At 41.9% G+C, this 19,502-nt stretch overlaps 1 protein-coding gene across 1 annotated transcript in view; it reads right to left on the bottom strand.

Moving 5' to 3' along the window:
- Positions 1 to 450: 450 nt before the first annotated feature.
- Positions 451 to 19,502, bottom strand: part of LOC139405954 (hepatocyte growth factor-like) — a 28,422-nt gene continuing 9,370 nt past the window's right edge. Inside the window, exons 7-18 of the mRNA XM_071148412.1 lie at positions 19,353 to 19,471; positions 18,024 to 18,189; positions 17,803 to 17,936; positions 11,589 to 11,682; positions 4,791 to 4,927; positions 4,648 to 4,680; positions 4,446 to 4,551; positions 4,214 to 4,288; positions 3,951 to 4,100; positions 3,741 to 3,847; positions 3,494 to 3,636; positions 451 to 3,371 (exon numbers count right to left, since the gene is read on the bottom strand). Coding sequence (XP_071004513.1) covers positions 3,192 to 3,371; positions 3,494 to 3,636; positions 3,741 to 3,847; positions 3,951 to 4,100; positions 4,214 to 4,288; positions 4,446 to 4,551; positions 4,648 to 4,680; positions 4,791 to 4,927; positions 11,589 to 11,682; positions 17,803 to 17,936; positions 18,024 to 18,189; positions 19,353 to 19,471 — 1,444 coding nt within the window. The 3' untranslated portion in view covers positions 451 to 3,191. The remainder of the gene's footprint in view (positions 3,372 to 3,493; positions 3,637 to 3,740; positions 3,848 to 3,950; positions 4,101 to 4,213; positions 4,289 to 4,445; positions 4,552 to 4,647; positions 4,681 to 4,790; positions 4,928 to 11,588; positions 11,683 to 17,802; positions 17,937 to 18,023; positions 18,190 to 19,352; positions 19,472 to 19,502) is intronic.

The following is a 19,502-nucleotide window of genomic DNA, read 5'->3' as shown; positions in this document are numbered from 1 at the left end:
ATATTTTTTAAATGTATTCATTTATCTATTGTCGGTGTTCAGTAAAGTCTCTGTGAAATATAAGATATTACAGTTTTTAATATATCGTTGGTAGGATAGTCTTAATCGCAGATTGTTTAGTTTGTTTTCCAATGATAGCACATTGGCCAATAATTCCGAGGGTAGTGGTGGTTTACCTACTCATCTGTGAATTTATACAAGGCACACCGCTCTCCCTCCTCACCCTTTTTCTACTCTTTTCTTCACACTGACAAGGATTTGGGCTTTTTCTTGACAAAGCAGTATATCCTTTGCATCGGACATATTAAAGAAAAATCTTTGTCCAGTTTGAGGTGAGTTATTGCTATTTTGATGTCCAGAAGCTCTTTTCGGTCATAAGAGACGGTAGAAGCAACAGTATGTACAAAATGAGTTACAAACAATGCGATTAAAACAAAATAACACAGTTGGTTAGGAGTCCGTAAAATGGCAGCCCTCCCCTCCAGCGCCATTATTATTGTTATTTTATTTTACTTACAGTAGTGAGTGCATACATTTCCATACTTTTTTTATAGACATTAGCGCCTACCTTTTTATTTTCTTGTCCCATGTATGTCAGTGTTGGAGTTTTCAATATGCATTACAGACCTATGTGAGATACGTGTCAAATACATCTTCCTTCCATCCTTTGATGGATGCTTTCTGAATCGAATTGAAGCCTAGGTCTACTGTTATAACGCCTGGTGATGAACGCATCAAATTCTCGCTAAAACATTGAAATTAGGCCTAATGATTGCACTCACAACCACCTAATGCAAAATAAATGAACAAACTCATTGTATGTGGGTATGGTACCATGACGTAATATACTGTAACACTAAAATATAAACACATTAAAATAGTATTCAATGATTAACTTACAGATACATTAAGATAGGAACACTGTGTACTACAGGTATATCATAGTACTGTAATATTGACATGGAGTATTCAAATTAAAAACAACATATGAACAGTAGCCTATAGTATACATGTACATATAATGTAATATTTTACAACCTTGTATAGCAGCATAAAAAATTCACATCACACATATACACACAGACACAGAATGCAACTTCACTACATTTACAAATACACACAAAAAACAATTAAAGCTATACTTGTTTGAGGGACCACTCACATTCACAGGTGAAATAGTCAGATCAATGTGTGATAGAGATAGAGGCTAATACTCTCACAGTAACACTGAACATACAGTAGCCAACAGCTCCATTTTGATAACAGTTTGCAGTGACAGATTCTGTGAAAATTCATTTCCAGAGTAGATAGTTACTGGATGTCTGCCAGAGGCTGAGGGAGGTGAGGGAATATAACTCACTCTGATAGAATTCACAGAACCCACTCGCACACACAAGAACATACAAACACACACACACAATCAGTCATACTGATTGTGTGTGTATCAAACAGAATACATCACTGCAGGAAGAGAGAAGGGGAGAATAGATGACAAGGAGAGTTATTGAGAGTTAAATTGATAGAAAGGAGAGGGAGAGGGTCAGTGGAAACTGGAAAGCCTTGTAGCTGCATACCCTTTGACCTTTACAATACATACACAGAAATAAAACATATTTACACATACATGTATTTACCTTCAACGACTTCATGTTGATCTTTCCGTGTTCCTAAAAAGGCCAACGTCCCCATCCTCTCACAGGTCTATAAGACCCATATCACATTCAGCCTGTCAGATTTACACTCAGAAAACTATTTACACTGAGACACGTATAGGCATAGTACAGTAAAATGCCCTCAGATGTACAGATCTGGGTTGTTCCACGAAAAGAGAGCCTTTCGCTTCCCTTTGATATTAAAGTAGAAATGGTGCATTTTGAAAGTCTGTTACATTAAATGAAGTGCCCTTTAATATAGACCACATGGAGAATTAAATATGTCAATATATTCACTATATCAGATTTTTATAGGAATAAAGACTTGATAAAGTCTGCCTTTTTACATGTTTTTTCATGAACCCTCTGTGACTTCTAGGATGATTTTAACCCCCTTAACCACATTTCTCCATGTTTTCACCATCATTGTAAAGCCCTAGTTATTTTTGTTGCTTTGTAAAGTCATTTCTGAAGATTATTATTTATTTCATGTAATTTGTGATTCATTTACCTCTGTCCCTCATTTTAAGGTCAAACCTGAACTCTAATTTTAATATGGTGAAACTATTCCTACATAAATATTTTAATCAAAAGAAACATTGAACATCTAATAGTCAAATCATAGTGTAAAAGCAGGTGAGCTGGTTATACTATTTTTGGCAATTTTCTGGTGTTTTGTGGTGGAAAACTGAGCCGGTCAAGCATAACACGTCAACCCTGTTACCCATAGATAGACAGGCTAGAAATGTTTTAACAATTTAAAACATTTTGTGAAGCTGGCATTCAATTGACGCTTCCATCCCGCTTTCACAAGGGTTTTATGGCTGACTTAAGATGAAATCATCATTTTTTATTTAACCTCTTGAGATGGGGAAATGTTTTATTTTTTAAGTTGAACATGTGCTCTTTGTGGCAGAATGTTACAATTTGGTCAAATTAAATGTTTTACACTTCTCAAAAGGCACCAAATTGGTGGAACAACCCAACTGTATTTTAGTTCCCTTGACAGTGCCCTACAGAAGCACACTACAGAAGTGGAGAGCTGCTGCCTTTTGGTTTTCAGTACATTCAAGTAACGTCCGGAATCAAGTGTATTCCCACTTTTACCATCTTATCTACAGCGTCTTTCTGACTCCAAACCTTACCAGCTTCAGGACATGGTCGTTGGCCGACAACATATCCACACCTCTGTTGTCCTTAGTAGCATGTTTGTAACACTACATATTTATATTATCTAAAGGTCAATCCAGCAGTCTTATCAACACAATTATGTTCCACTCCACAGCCCATGATGAGTCTTTTAGCAGTCCAACATCAAGTCTGGAGTTGCGTCTGCTATTTACAATACGGCTGGATTTTCCCCCCTTTCAAATGCACAAGGACTCAGCTGTTCCTTACTGGACTTATCTATATCAAGGTGGTTCTGGTTGGTCAGATCAGGGTAAGGGTCAGGATAGTGTCTGAAGATCTTATGGATCCACTGGTTGTAGGATGTCTCAAGGTTGGGCCTCTAGTTGATGATGGGATAAAAGTTTGTCTCTAGTTGATCTGAGGTTCAGGGTAGTGTCTGAACACCTTGTGGATCCACTGTGTGTAGAAGGGGATGTTGATGAAGATGCCAGGGCGGTTGGCACGGGCACAGCCTCTGCCATGGACACTGACTCCCACTATGACCCTGCTCTCTCCTTCCTGGCACACCAAGGGGCCGCCATAGTCCCTCTGACGGAGAGAGACATAAAACATACATTAGTAAGGACATACAGTACTCTCCTGGTGAGGGCAAACTCTGTTCAAGTGTTTCAGTGCAGAACATTTCATTAGCAGTTCACCAGCCTCCTTACCTCACAGACCCCCTCATCCCTCCTCCCCCCAGCGCAGATCTTGGTGTCTGTGATGTGGAGGTTCCCTCTGTGTTGTTCTCTACACCTCTCATTACTGACCATGGGCAGATGGACCACCTTCAGAACACCCTCATGACCCGTCCCTGAGTGAGAGAAGTGGGGAGATTTTGATCAGTAGAGCTAATGAATAACCAGTTCCTTATCTAGATGATAAAATCCTGATGGGTATGATGGTATGTGTGTGTACCTTTGGTTTCGCCCCATCCATACATGCTACACATCGTACCCTCAGCAATAGAGCACCCAGCCACCGGCAGCTGAATGGTGTGAACACTGTCGGCAGGGAGGGCAGGCCTTACAGAGACAAAGACATAATCACATCAACAAAAAGTTATTTCAGGAGTAGAACTATGTAAATCGACCAGCTGTGTTTGTATATTTCTGTTTATGCACTCACTTGGCCAGCCGTATGAGGGCCAGGTTGGAGCCCTCAGGACCACAGACCACATGGGATATGGAGACTTCCTGTCTGAAGGAGCTGTTAGGAGCCGAGCCACGGAGGTCTGACACACCCAACCAAACACGGTACTCACTCAGGTCTGGAACACTGGTTGGAGACAGGTAAATGTAAGTATAAGAAAGAAATAGGTACAGAGGAAGAAAGGAATAGAGCTAAAAATGAATATTGAGAGAGAGAGAGAGAGCTAGAGGTCCAGTTACCATGAGGAGAAACACTGTCTGTCAGTGAGAACCCACTCCTCCCGTATAAGAGAACCTCCACACCAGTGACTGGACCTGGTGAAGAAACACAACACACATGATATCACACACTGGGGATGGATCTTTGCCAACTCCAACACTGGGACAGATGGTCTATACATCTGCCACAAGAGCAGTTTACACCTATATAATACAGAGATACAAAGCCAATTGTGTGTCTATGTGTGGTTACCCTTTCTGTATGCTGACCATCCAGCTTCCATCTGTAATGGCAATTGGAGCTCCTCCTACTATCCTGGTCCTCTTATGGATGAAACACAACACCTTGGACACCTCCACTGACAAGTTTAGAAAGAGGAAACTATGTTGAAAAAACTTGGTTTACCCGAAGAGGCACAAGATGAAAACCAGAAGGCGTGAGTTGAAGGACTGACCTCTCTGTGGAATGGTGTTCTCTGATGATTCACCTGTATGACAGAGGATGAAACACAAGATGGAGGTCTCAGGTCTCAGTGACAACATAGTGATGATGCCACTACAGCAGGTGTGTGTGTGTGTGTGTGTGTGTGAGACTCACATAGTTTGATGCTGCAGTAGTCCCAGGGTATAGCAGTGCTGTTAGTGTAACACCAGGGGCCGTATGTATCTCTGTCTGGGTTCCTACAGAAACTCCCCTCCTGTCTGACAGTCAGCACCGCTGCATCTCTGTCACCACTAAACACACGCAAAGAAGAAGCGTAGAGTTTATATAACAGTGTAAGAGATACAGTCAGCCTAGCATATTGAGCCTACCACAGGTGTGTATGGTTTCTCGCTCTCTTTTTCTCTCTCTCTCTCTCCCTCACATACACCCTCACACCTCCACTGACAGAGAAATTATGTTTGGAACGTGACCAACAGAATTCTTTCCCAGACATTCCTGGATGATAAGAAGAGGGGAATTCAGAGGAGGACCCATCACTGACGCACAGCGAGTGTGTGTGTGTGAGTGTGAGTTTGAGTGTGAGAGAGGGATGATCCCTCTGAGTCTCTTTAACATAAACAATAAACCGCTGATCCCTGACTAGGGTTGAATACCGGGAAACGGGTTACCGAGATTTCCTGCCCAAACCCACTTCCTTTTCACGGGATAAATACCTGCGAGAAAACCGGTATATTATAATAAATTATTTCTATGAACAGCATGATGTGAAATGGAACTGTTCAATTGTATGCAATGTCTAAATCTGTCTTCTCTATGGCCTTCTATCTGCATGCACAATCCCTGAGAGGCACAGCAGTCTAAGGCACAGGGATGGTGGATCTACCTCGGATTCCAAAAGTTGGAATTTCGAATCCAGCGATAGAAAGCCTATCCCAAACCTTAACCCTTGCATTAACCATTCAGAGTTAATGCCTAACCTTAAGATTTCATAGTTAATTAATACATTTAAACCAAACCTTAAAAATGTTGAATTAAAGCCTAAACTTAACCTTAAACACTTGAAATTTGACGTTTGTAACAACCTCGAAATTTGACATTTGAGAAACATGGATGAACGTCTAATTCTGAAGTGTGACTTTGAGAGCTAGTGTAACAGTACTCTTCTTGCGTTGTGTACAATCAATCATCGACACAAACTCCAACTTGTAGCACCAGTCATGGAGATTTATTCTGATAGAAACAGCACAAAATTGCACATCATGCAAGGCACGGCTCACCATCCACCTCTGCACTCACGCACTGTACAAAATATATACGAACCCCCCCACCAGACACAGGAAGTTGCTAGCTAGTATTAGCTGGAATTCTCTACAACAAAATGCACAACAAACATGCACCAAAAAACACTAAATCATATTCTAATAACATTTGCAAACAATTTGATATAAATTGTACATTTAAATCATCACTTGGGAGTATAAAAATCACTTTTGACATAGTGCTTTGCAACCAACAACTTACTGCTGGTTTGGTGCTTGTTCACTGGGACGATTCTAATGAAACATCCTCCCTCATAAGCAAGCCACGCAAACCAGCCAATAAGATACCATGTTGAGTAGGTGAAGGCAAGACAAAACTAAAACCAAAAACCCATTGGCTTAACAATAAAGTGGTAAGGGGAATCACCAATATAACCCTGTTACACTAGTTGGCAGCATAGATTATGCTAATTATGCTTATTATGCTTATCTAATTTACACATCTCCATCTGGCTTTCGGGGGTCACCTTAACTTTTTAATTGTAGAGATTTTTTTTTGTTGTTGTTAAAACAGCCTATCACTTGAAAATCATTGCTTTGGATCAATGAATAAGCCTGCACACTATTGCAATCTTTCTCGCAATCTATTCCTTTAAAATTGCCTCCAAAACAGATAATACTGTTCAAGATTCATATATATATATATATATTTTTATGTAACAGTCAAAAGTTTGGACACACCTACTCATTCCAGGGTTTTTCTTTATTTTTGCTATTCGCAAAAAGTGCCTTGCGAAAGTATTCGGCCCCCTTGAACTTTGCGACCTTTTGCCACATTTCAGGCTTCAAACATAAAGATATAAAACTGTATTTTTTTGTGAAGAATCAACAACAAGTGGGACACAATCATGAAGTGGAATGACATTTATTGGATATTTCAAACTTTTTTAACAAATCAAAAACTGAAAAATTGGGCGTGCAAAATTATTCAGCCCCCTTATGTTAATACTTTGTAGCGCCACCTTTTGCTGCGATTACAGCTGTAAGTCGCTTGGGGTATGTCTCTATCTGTTTTGCACATCGAGAGACTGAAATTCTTTCCCATTCCTCCTTGCAAAACAGCTCGAGCTCAGTGAGGTTGGATGGAGAGCATTTGTGAACAGCAGTTTTCAGTTCTTTCCACAGATTCTCAATTGGATTCAGGTCTGGACTTTGACTTGGCCATTCTAACACCTGGATGTTTATTTTTGAACCATTCCATTGTAGATTTTGCTTTATGTTTTGGATCATTGTCTTGTTGAAAGACAAATCTCCGTCCCAGTCTCAGGTCTTTTGCAGACTCCATCAGGTTTTCTTCCAGAATGGTCCTGTATTTGGCTCCATCCATCTTCCCATCAATTTTAACCATCTTCCCTGTCCCTGCTGAATAAAAGCAGGCCCAAACCATGATGCTGCCACCACCATGTTTGACAGTGGGGATGGTGTGTTCAGCTGTGTTGCTTTTACGCCAAACATAACGTTTTGCATTGTTGCCAAAAAGTTCAATTTTGGTTTCATCTGACCAGAGCACCTTCTTCCACATGTTCGGTGTGTCTCCCAGGTGGCTTGTGGCAAACTTTAAACAACACTTTTTATGGATATCTTTAAGAAATGGCTTTCTTCTTGCCACTCTTCCATAAAGGCCAGATTTGTGCAATATACGACTGATTGTTGTCCTATGGACAGAGTCTCCCACCTCAGCTGTAGATCTCTGCAGTTCATCCAGAGTGATCATGGGCCTCTTGGCTGCATCTCTGATCAGTCTTCTCCTTGTATGAGCTGAAAGTTTAGAGGGACGGCCAGGTCTTGGTAGATTTGCAGTGGTCTGATACTCCTTCCATTTCAATATTATCGCTTGCACAGTGCTCCTTGGGGGTTTAAAGCTTGGGAAATCTTTTTGTATCCAAATCCGGCTTTAAACTTCTTCACAACAGTATCTCGGACCTGCCTGGTGTGTTCCTTGTTCTTCATGATGCTCTGCGCTTTTAACGGACCTCTGAGACTATCACAGTGCAGGTGCATTTATATGGAGACTTGATTACACACAGGTGGATTGTATTTATCATCATTAGTCATTTAGGTCAACATTGGATCATTCAGAGATCCTCACTGAACTTCTGGAGAGAGTTTGCTGCACTGAAAGTAGAGGGGCTGAATAATTTTGCACGCCCAATTTTTCAGTTTTTGATTTGTTAAAAAAGTTTGAAATATCCAATAAATGTCGTTCCACTTCATGATTGTGTCCCACTTGTTGTTGATTCTTCACAAAAAAATACATTTTTATATCTTTCTGTTTGAAGCCTGAAATGTGGCAAAAGGTCGCAAAGTTCAAGGGGGCCGAATACTTTCGCAAGGCACTGTATGTCATCTTCCAACTTCAACTGAATATAGATCCGCACACACTACACGACCAAAAGTATGTAGACACCTGCTTTTCAAACATCTCATTCCAAAAGCATGGGCATTAATATTGAGTTGGTCCCCCCTTTGCTGCTATAACAGCATCCACTCTTCAGAGAAGGATTTCCAATAGATGTTGGACCATTGTTGCGGGGACTTGCTTCAATTCAGCCAGAAGAGCGTTAGGGAGGTCGGGCACTGATGTTTGGTGATTAAGCTGGCTTGCAGTTGGTGTTCCAATTCATCCCAAATGTGTTCGATGGGTTTGAGGTCAGGGCTTTTTGCAGGCCAGTCAAGTTCTTCCACACCGATCTCGACAAACCATTTCTGTATGGACCTCTTTTTGCACGGGCATTGTCATGCTGGAATAGGAAAGGGCCTTCCCCAAACTGTTTCCACAAAGTTGGAAGCACTGAATCGTCTAGAATGCCATTGTATGCTATAACGCTAAGATTTCCCTTCACTGGAACTAAGGGGCTTTGGCCGAACCATGAAAAACAGCCACAGACCAAACGTTACAGTTAGCACTATGCATTGGGGCGGGTAGCGTTCTCCTGGCATCAGCCAAACCAAAATTAGTCCGTAGGGCTGCTAGATGGTGAAGCGTGATTCATCACTCCAGAGAAGGCATTTTCACTGCTCCAGAGTCCAAAGGCAACGAGATTTACACCACTCTAGCCGACTCTTGGCATTGCGCATGGTGATCATAAGTTTGTGTGTGGCTCCTCAGCAGAACCCCATTCGATGAAGCTCCAGACGAACAGTTATTGTGCTCACATTACTTCCAGAAGCAGTTTGAAACTCGGTAGTGAGTGAGACTATTTTTACGCGCAACACGCTTCCGTACTCAGAGGTTCCGTTCTGTGAGCTTGTGTGGCCTACCATTTTGCGGAAGAGCCGTTGTTGCTCCTAGATGTTTCCTCTTCACAATAACAGCACTTACAGTTGACCAGGGCAGCTCTAGCAGGGCAGAAATATCACAAACCGACTTGTTGAACACATATCCTGCACCAGCATCGCATGTTCTCTCCGAGCTTCATTGAAATAGGTTAGTAATTCCAGTCCTATAATACAGTATAATACAATACAGTACAGTAATACCACACTCAAAAATACTGGCCTACTGGAGCTTAACACATTTATAAACCAAAGAGAGCATAGCTACATTTATGGCCTTTTATGTTTTTCTGTCATGCTTAATGTGCGGTAGCACAAACAGTATATTATACAGTGCATTCGGAAAGTATTCAGACCCCTTGACCTTTTCCACATTTTGTTATGTTACAGCCTTATTCTAAAATGCATTAAATCAAATCCAATCCTCATCAATCTACAGACAATACCCCATAATGACAAAACAAAAACAGGTTTTTAGAAATGTTTGCAAATGTAAAAAAAAACAAAACAGAATACCTTATTTACATAAGTATTCAGACCCTTTGCTATGAGACTCAAAATTGAGCTCAGGTGCATCCTGTTTCCATTGATCATCCTTGAGATGTTTTTACAACTGATTGGTATTCACCTATGGTAAATTCAATTAATTGTTGTTTGTTTTGGAAAGGCACACACACGTGTCTATATAAGATCCCACGGTAGACAGTGCATGTCAGAGCAAAAACCAAGCCATGAGGTCGAAGAAATTGTCACTGACAGAGCTCTAGAGTTCCTCTTTGGAGATGGGAGAACCTTCCAGAAGGACAACAATCTCTGCAGCACTCCACTAATAAGGCGTTTATGGTAGAATGGCCAGACGGAATACACTCCTCAGTAAAATGCACATGACAGCCCGCTTGGAGTTTGCCAAGTTGGTACCTTAAGGACTTTCAGACCATGAAAAAAAAGATTATCTGATATGATGAAACCAAGATTTAACTATTTGGCCTGAATGCCAAGCATAATGTCTGGAGGAAACCTGTCACCATCCCTGCGGTGAAGCTTGGTGGTAGCAGCATCACGCTGTGGGGATGTTTTTCAGCTGCAGAGAATAGGAAACTAGTCCGGATCGAGGGAAAGATGAACGGAGCAAAGTACAGAGAGATCCTTGATGAAAACCTGCTTCAGAGCGCTCAGGACCGCAGACTGGGGAGAAAGTTCACCTTCCAACAAGGACATCGACCCTAAGCACATAGCCAAGACAACGCAGGAGTGGATTCGGGACAAGTCTCTAAATGTACTTGAGTGGCCCAGCCAGAGCCTGGACTTTAACCTGAACGAACATCTCTGGAAAGACCTGAAAATAGCTGTGTAGCAACGCTCCCCGTCCAACCTAACAGAGCTTGAGAGGATCTCGAGACTGTAATTGCTGCCATAGGTGCTTCAACAAAGTACTGAGTAAACTTTTTTATTTTTAATACATTTGCAAAAATGTCTTAAAACCTGTTTTTGCTTTGTCATTATGGGCTATTGTGTGTAGATTGATGAGGAGAAAAAACAATTTCATCCATTTTAGAATAACGCTGTAACGTAACAAATTGTGGAAAAGGTCAACGTGCCTGAATACTTTCCGAATGCACCGTAAATGCTGTCTTGGATAACTGCACAATCTTTTACACTCTTTTGGGAATGGACTGTTAAAATGTCTTTAATGTATGGCTCATCAAGCTCAGGTAGCATCATGCTTGAATTTTCATGCCGATTCGTGCTCTAATCAAATTGAGACATATTTATATGCTTTATATGTTTTAGAATGACACTTCCGGTTTTGACTGGAAATACCAGGTCACCCGGGGGAAAAGTGACTAATTCTCGGGATGAAACATTTGTAAATTACCGGGAAAATATTAAACTCTATCCCTGACCTCTGACGTCTAACCCCTGGGTGGGAGCCAAGCAGAGGAGCTGTTTGGATTTGAAGTGTTCCCGAAAAATGAGGAGGCTCAGGTTCAGAGGTGAGGCTTGAAGCATGTCCCCCAGATGCTTTCACAAACACACACACACACACACACACACACACACAGCATATGTTTTCCCTAACCCCTATCCCTAATTCTAACAGTAACCCTAAATCTAAACCTAACACCTATGTATGATTTCAGACAGTAGGGCTCACATTTTTTGTTTACTACGTCATCAAATTGTGTATTACGTCATCCATTTTGTTTGATATGTCAGGTCATGCAAAAACAAAAAGTGTTTTTGGGACACTTCATCCATTTACATGTGAAATGCATGGGGTTTTTCCATATAGGTAGGGCACTCCCTCTGGCATCCACCCACACACACAAAGATGTGTAGTGTGTGGTTTTGCTACCTGTTGCTGTGGTCACTCCAGAGGGAACAGGGAAGACCTGACCTAGTCCTGGAAACCTCGCCTCTGTAGTTCTCTCCACTACCCGTGTAGCAGTCTGAAACACATACATGAGACCAAGCTAATGAAATATGAAAACATATTTATGTTAATGTAATAGAATATTACAAACCAGCCCCAGGGGAATATATTAGGAAAACTATACTGATCTCTGTTGTCTTGACTGGTAGTCCACAACATGACTGTTCTGGACCTGTTAGTTGTTTAGCACCACCTAGTGGCAGTTTATGTGCAGCAGTGTAAAATGTACCTGTTTGTGTCATGTGACAGGAAGCAGTTTCAGATGTGAAGCAATGTGCAAGTGTGACAGAGTAGTTACAATCCTTCAACATCATTCTTTATAAGCTTCATATGACGCAATGTCTGTAAGTACATGTGTTTATTAACACAAGATAAATGTTTATCACATATAATGTTCATGTTTCTGTAAAATATGAATAATTGAGTTAGCTGTTAGCTACTTTGCATTAGCTTCACTGCTATTTATCCCTAGGGACACCTAGCTGAGCAATATCAAGCATACAGTTGTATTCTAGTAACTTTATTTTATATGTGGCTCTAGATTGAGTACTCTTATTCCTTATTTCATACATTTAGTACAGTTATTGTGGATGACATTCTGTGCTCTATATTACTGTAACTGAAAACATGTACTTTTGTGTTTGCAGTTTCACACTGTGAAAGGGCTACTGTACATTTAGCCAGTCCAGTATAGTGAAAAGACAGGCACGGCTACACGTAAGAGAGGAACCTCCATGTTTAGCAGTAAGGATTAAAGATTTAATGGGCTGTCATCTCGGCGCAGAAGAAGCCATCACGACATCGCCAGCTTTAGTCTTCCCCTACATGCCACGCTTACCTCACATCATGGAGGAAAGTAGTAAGGACAATTCTACGCAGAAAGATGAAAACATTAAAGAGAAACATGGAACATTCAATTCACAGTCTAAGTTTGCGCTCTTACAAATCATCAGTCAGTTCGAGGTCGTCAGCCAGTTCAAGGGATAGTTTAGTTATTGCCAAAGCGAAAAAAAGTGAAGTTGGCTTTGTCTTTGGAAAGGCCAAGCTGGCTCCCCAGTCAGAACTCACTATCCCTTGACTGGAACTATGTGCAGCCATGGTGGCAGTCCAGATCGCAGAGTTGATAGTTGAGGAGATGGATCTGAAGTTTGACAGCATCACATACTATTCGGACAGCAAAGTGGTGCTTGTGTACATCCACAACCAAACAAGGCGGTGCTACGGCTACGTGAGCAACAGAGTTCAGCGTATTTGGCAATCCACATTCCCAGACCAATGGAGGTACGTGCCCGCAGATCTCAACCCAGCTGACCATGAGTTTAGATCCGTAACAGTAGCCCTCAGCAACACAACATGGCTGTCTGGACCAGCTTTTCTTCAGAATCCTGCCCTGCACTCCTCCAAATCTCTAGAGTTGTTTGGCCCTATCAACTCTGCTTCCGACTCTGAGATATGGCCACAGGTGACTTCTAATGTCACTCAAGTCTCCAAGAACCTGCTGAGCTCCAAACGTTTTGAGCGTTTCTCCAAATGGAACAGTCTCATAAGGACAGTAGCACGCTTAATCCACATAGCTCGGATCTTCTCTCAGTCTGCACAAGAGAGCAGCTGCCATGGATGAAACATCTGTCTGAAGAATCCCACTGAAGAAGAGCTGGAAAGAGCCAAAGTGTCCAAGACGAATGTTATGCAGAGGAATTTAGGTGCATAACAGCAGAACACAGTTTTCCCACTGACAGCAGTCTACGAAGTCTGCATCTTATTGTTGACAGTGACAGGCTGCTCAGAGTTGGAGGCCAAATCAAGCAATCTAAATTAGGAACAAACAATGTCAACACCATCATCAATCCAGGTCGTCGCCACCTGGCAACCTTACTTGTGTGTCACCGCCATGAAACATCAAGGGAGACATTTCACAGAGGATGCCATCCGAGCAGATGGACTCTGGTTGGTTGGAGCTAAGAGATGTATATCAGGAGTGCACTCTTCAAGTGTGTCGTGTTCAAGAAGCTCCATGGGAAGACGGAACACCAGCAGATGACAGAACTGCCAGCTGAGCGGCTACAGGTTGCACCACCTTTCACCTACGTCGGTGTGGACGTTTTTGGACCATGGGAGGTGGTCTCACGCCGCACCAGAGAAGGTCATGCCAATAGCAAATGGTGGGTGGCGATGTTCTTGTGCTTATGCAAAAGAGCTGTACGCAAAGAAGTAATTGAATCACTAAGTGCTTCCAGCTTCATACATTTTCTGAGAAGATTATTCTCAATCAGAGGTATAGCAAAGCAGATATGTTCAGATTGCGGTACAAACTTTGTTGGTGCGTACTGAGGATGATGGATCAAGCTCCAGTTCAGAGAACATGGAGAGGTATCTCCAAGAACAGAAATGTACCTGGGTGTTCAACCCTCCTCACTCATCCCATATGGGTGGTGCATGGGAGCAGATGATTGGTATTGCACGTCGCATCCTTGACTGCATGATCCTCTAAGGTGGAACTTCACGCCTTACACACAAAGTCCTGACAACATTGATGGCTGAGGTCACTGCTGTGACGAATGCCAGGCTTTCATCCAAGCATCTTCAGACCCGGAATCACCCCTCATCCTCATCCCAGCTATGCTCTTGACACAGAAGACTGGTGTCCCCTCTCCTCCACCAGGCATGTTCTGGGAAGCAGAACATTCGTTTTTGGGAAGTGGACATTCATTTTTCCAATGACCTGAACCTTGACAGTAGTGACACTCCTGCCCAAAGTCAGCTTTACCATGGGAGTCAGGCTCAACCCTAGTCTTCGTGCGGATTTGCGGTGGGAATTTACGCACTGTAGCCCGCTGGCAAGGAAAAACTCCCCAGCATGCTGGCAAATTCCACCAAGCCACGGATGTGCCCCCGAGACAACTGCTCAGTCCACAGACACCACACAAAAATAACTAACATTAACCATGCCCAACATATTCCAAAAAAATGAAACATGTCGCTAAGCCTATCAGGGGAAAAAGGCTATAGCTCTGGGTAGCAAGTTCCACTACCCTACCCAAATCTCCCACCGAGGTACACAGCCGATTACTCACTTCAGACTGACGTCCCAACATAAAGTAGAACAAGAGTTTCCAGGCTAGGCAGGGCCTGGAAACTAACCATTATACTCTCTCCAACGCAGCACACAAACCAAACAACAAAGGCAACCAATACTGGGCCTATCAAACTCAATATGCAAACCAAACACTTACCTCCACGGTCTCCCAAACCAATAGTTCAAATATCCTGGATGAGCCCCCACTTGTCACGAACCAGCTCAAAGCCCGTAACAAAAGGGAGACAACGTGCAGATAAGGAGTAACAAAATATATATTTATTAACTAAAGCAACTAAGGAAAATATACAATGGTGTGTGTAATCAGTAATCAGTAGTGTAAGTGAGTGTTTTGCATGCATGAATGTGATAATGCAGGGTTTTGAAAGGTGCTAAGGCAAACAACCAAAAACCACCAAGACACACAACAAAAACTATCAAAGTTTCTGCATGGAAAGAGTCTCCTCCATGAATGGGGAAGTGGTGTATTTATCCTGGGAGACACCGGGCCCAGGTGTTTCCCATGTAGCTGACGACCCTCCCAACTCCACCCACCAGCATCCTAATAAGGAAACAACAAAGAGAGAATACGGCAGACAGAGTGGGAGGGTCGTCACACTACAAGCAAGAGTGGAAGCAGGTACAAAGTCTTGTTGACACCTTTTGGAACCGGTGGTGGCAGGACAAGAGCACAGATCTTAAAGAAGGGGAAGTTGTCTTAACTTCTTGATCCTACTTGAGACGCAGATGTCTCAACTAGGCACCTGGAAATGCAAATGCGCTACGCTAAATGCTAAATGTACTCGTTAAAACTCAAACCTTGATCAAAATTCACAAGCAGGGTATTGAATTAAAGCTACACTCGTTGTGAACCTAGCCAACAAGTCAGATTTTTAAAATGCTTTTCGGCGAAAGCATGAGAAGCTATTATCTGATAGCATGCAACACCTCAAAATGCCTGAATGCGACGTAAACAAAGACTTTGCTTATCCGGCGCTGCACAAAACGCATAAATAAAATATAAAACATTCATTACCTTTGACAAGCTTCTTTCTTGGCACTCCTATATGCCCCATAAACATCACTATTGGGTCTTTTTTTCGTTTAAATCGGTCCATATATACCCAAAATAGCTTTCTATGGAAGCTGTGTCATTCAGAAAAAAACATTGTTTTTAAACGCTGCGTCATTTTTTTAAATTAAAAAAGTCGACGATAAACTTTCACAAAACACTTCGAAATCCTTTTGTAATCCAACTTTAGGTATTAGTAAACGTTTATAATCTATCAAAATGATTACAGGGCGATGTATATTCAATAGCTCCTCGTCTGCAAATCAATGGCTGCCAATGTCCACATTGAAAACATCCTGGTGGAGACCGGAAGAAACGGAATCCAGATAGTTGGATTTTCCAACAAAAAATTCAATTGAAAATGACGACAATGGCGACATCGTGTGGAATTTGTATGAATTGCATGCAGGTCGATATTACATTTTGTCCCCTTTTAACAACCCATGAAAGTGACTTATGGAAATTATTTTTAGCTTTCAGAGAGCAGTTTTTCTTGCGTTTTTCAATGAAACACACGATCTGTTATAGTCACAGCCGTGATTTAACCAGTTTTAGAAACTTCAGAGTGTTTTCTATCCACACATACGCTGAACGCTGAAAAGTTGCGCGATTTTTAACAGAATGTTCGAAAAAGGAAGGGGTAGACTTAAGAGGTGAAGGACAGTCAGCCTAAAATAAATAAATGGCCTATGGCCATCGTTGTGAACACCCTTAACAGCTGGGATGGGATGGTGAGGAAAGTCAATGTGAGAATTGTCAAGGAGGGAACTCTGAAGGTCTTCTCTCGGCCTACCTCTGAAGTGGTTATCCTTCTTTCTTCAGAAGACCACAGTGGTCAGAGTTAGGTTAATGGGGATCGTTAAAGACCCCAGGCGTGGAGTGTTCTGGACCTGTTAGTTGTTTAGCACCCCCTTGTGGCAGTTTAAGTACTTTGAATCAGCTTCAATGCTATTTCTCCCTAGGGACACCTAGCTGAACAATATCAAGCATAGAGTTACATTCTAGTAACTTTATTTTATACTTGGCTCTTGAGTGAGTACTCTTATTCCTTATTTCATACATTTAGTACAGTTATTGTGGAAGACATTTCGTGCTCTATATTACTGTAACTGAAAACATGTACTTTTGTGTTTGTTGCAGTTTCACACTGTGATTCAAGAAACTTCCAAAACGGCACCCTGCTTCTCACAGAGTTATTTGAATGAGTGTTTAGCTAACTGGATAGCTGAATAAGGGCTACTGTACTTTTAACAAGTCGAGTATAATGACCATAAAACAACTGTCACAAAACTGTCCCAGGCCCGAGGTTCCCATCTGAGTGTGAGAAAAGCACAACCATACATAATATGAATCCCACAGAGTCCCTCACAGCTCCTCCCTTTTGATACTATCCAATGGGACATACAGTAGCTTCTTTCTCCTCTCTATCCAATGGTTTATAGCTTCTATCCAATGGGACAGAGCCTCACATCACTGTCCAATGTGTCAGAGCTAGTTTGTTTATGTGTAGTGGGCTATCATTACCAGAGTCCTACAGATGTGGGATCTTCATTTTACCAATATTGTTACAGCAAAATAATTCACAGTGGTGGAAAAAGTAGCCAATTGTCATACTTGAGTAAAAGTATCAAGATAACTTAATAGAAAATTACTCAAGTAAAAGTTACCCAGTAAAATACTACTTCAGTAAGTCTTAAATATACAGTACCAGTCAAAATTTTGGAAACATCTACTCATTCCAGGGTTTTTCTTTATTTGTACTATTTTCTACATTATAGAATAATAGTGAAGACATCAAAACTACGAAATAACACATATGGAATCATGTAGTAACCAAACAAGTGTTAAACAAATCAAAATAGATTATTCAAATTAGCCACCCTTTGCCTTGACAGCTTTGCACACTCTACAGCACTCATTGAACTATGATTGTCTGAGACCTGAAGACTTGTATCATCTCCTGGAGCAATGTTACAATAGGCTCTCACCTTGAGATTCAGCGTTCTGTTTGCCACAGCGGGGGATGTTAGTGCAGAACGCTGTGCGAACGTTAGGGTCTGAAGTGAAGCACCATGGGAGGTCACGTCCATCTGGGTTCCTGCAGTTGTTCTCCCTCAGGTCTCTGAAACACACACACACACAAAGATAGATTCACACAAAGACAAACATATTGTGTGTAGGGCTGTCGATACAAGTGCGGTTCACTCACTTGCAGCGGTAGTTCTGGGGAACGTATGAGTGGTTGTGGGGGTACTGTGAGTCCCAGCGTTGACAGATCACCCCACTGGGTGTTACTGCTACTGACCCTCTGTAGCCCTCACCTTGACCCCAGAAACACATAGTAGTCACTTCCAACTCTACCACACTGTCTGTGGCTGAGAAAGGGAGAGAGAGAAAGAGACGGAGACAGATTAAACATAGCCATATCACCTATACCCTCTGTTATACTGAAATAGTTTCTCCTTGAGGCCAACGTGCCACTCGGACACTGTAACAAGGACAAGGCTGACTTGGACTTAACTGCTCTATACAATACATTGTACTCAATTAGCTGATGAATTAAGTTGCAATAAGAAGGACATAATTCTGACTAAATTTTCCCAGAAATATACGGTAGCATTTTAGCTGTCTAGAATCTAAACTGACAGTTTTCTGTGGATCTGTCTGAAAATAGACTGCTACTAGTAAGGATAATAAAGACAGGTACAGGGAGTAGAACAGGCCAAAACAATATAGCTCTTTGTTTCTATGTCTTTCTTTCTGCCTGGCCTTCTACCTAGTTTAAGGGTTAGACCATAAAACTAGACTGGGTTGACTTCCAAGGCCTGTATCAGATACTACAATGAGACAAAGAAAGAGTCCAACTGAAAAGACGCCATCTTGTAAAGACCGAGTTCCAGAGCTCCTGATTACTCAAACAGAGCAGTGAAGAGCCAGACAGAGAAAAACAAAACACACTTGCAGCGTTTAAGTGCTGTTCTCTGTCAACCTTCTATAGATAGACTCTCTTCACTTCAGCCCTCAACAAGCAGAAATATGATGACTATAGAGATGTATTTCTCTCTCTTCCTCTCTTGTATAAACACACCCCCCCTCATCTTTTATGTAACTGGAGCATAATATGTGTGACTTCTGTGTGTCTGATATGAGGTTTACATAGCAGAGTACCTGAGCTTTCTAAAGTGTGTGTGCACATACGTTTGTGTTTGTGTACGCATGTACTGTATGTGTGTGTCTTTGTGTGCGTGTGTGAGTGTGTGCATGCATGTGTGTGTGCTTGTGCATGTGTGTGTGTTTGTGTGTGTGAAAAGTACTAGAATTACAGGACAGTTGCAAGGGCCTGTTTAGAACAATAAAAAGTGAATGAAGCAGGACACCAGAGTAAAATGAGAGGGTGTGTGTTCCTTCAAACAGCATTCCTCATCCTTAGCCAATCAGAGAGAGAGGAGGGGGCAGAATGACAGGTAAAGGAAGCTGTACATTTGGATTAGTTACTCACACCACACACAGACACACGCATGCACACACAGACACTCACAGCAGGCTGTGATGTTGCAGTACTCCCAGAGTGTGTGTGGGTTCGTGGTGAAACACCACGGTCGTTGACGTCCATCTGGGTTCCTACAGTAGTTATCAACCAGGCCTTTATCAGGATACCTGCAACACAACATACAGAGGGAAGAGTAGG

The sequence above is a fragment of the Oncorhynchus clarkii genome, chromosome 1 (genome assembly GCF_045791955.1).
Source record: "Oncorhynchus clarkii lewisi isolate Uvic-CL-2024 chromosome 1, UVic_Ocla_1.0, whole genome shotgun sequence".
Taxonomy (NCBI): Eukaryota; Metazoa; Chordata; class Actinopteri; order Salmoniformes; family Salmonidae; genus Oncorhynchus; species Oncorhynchus clarkii.
Note: the sequence above shows the minus strand (reverse complement) of the source record. Positions and strands in the feature narration are given on the sequence as shown.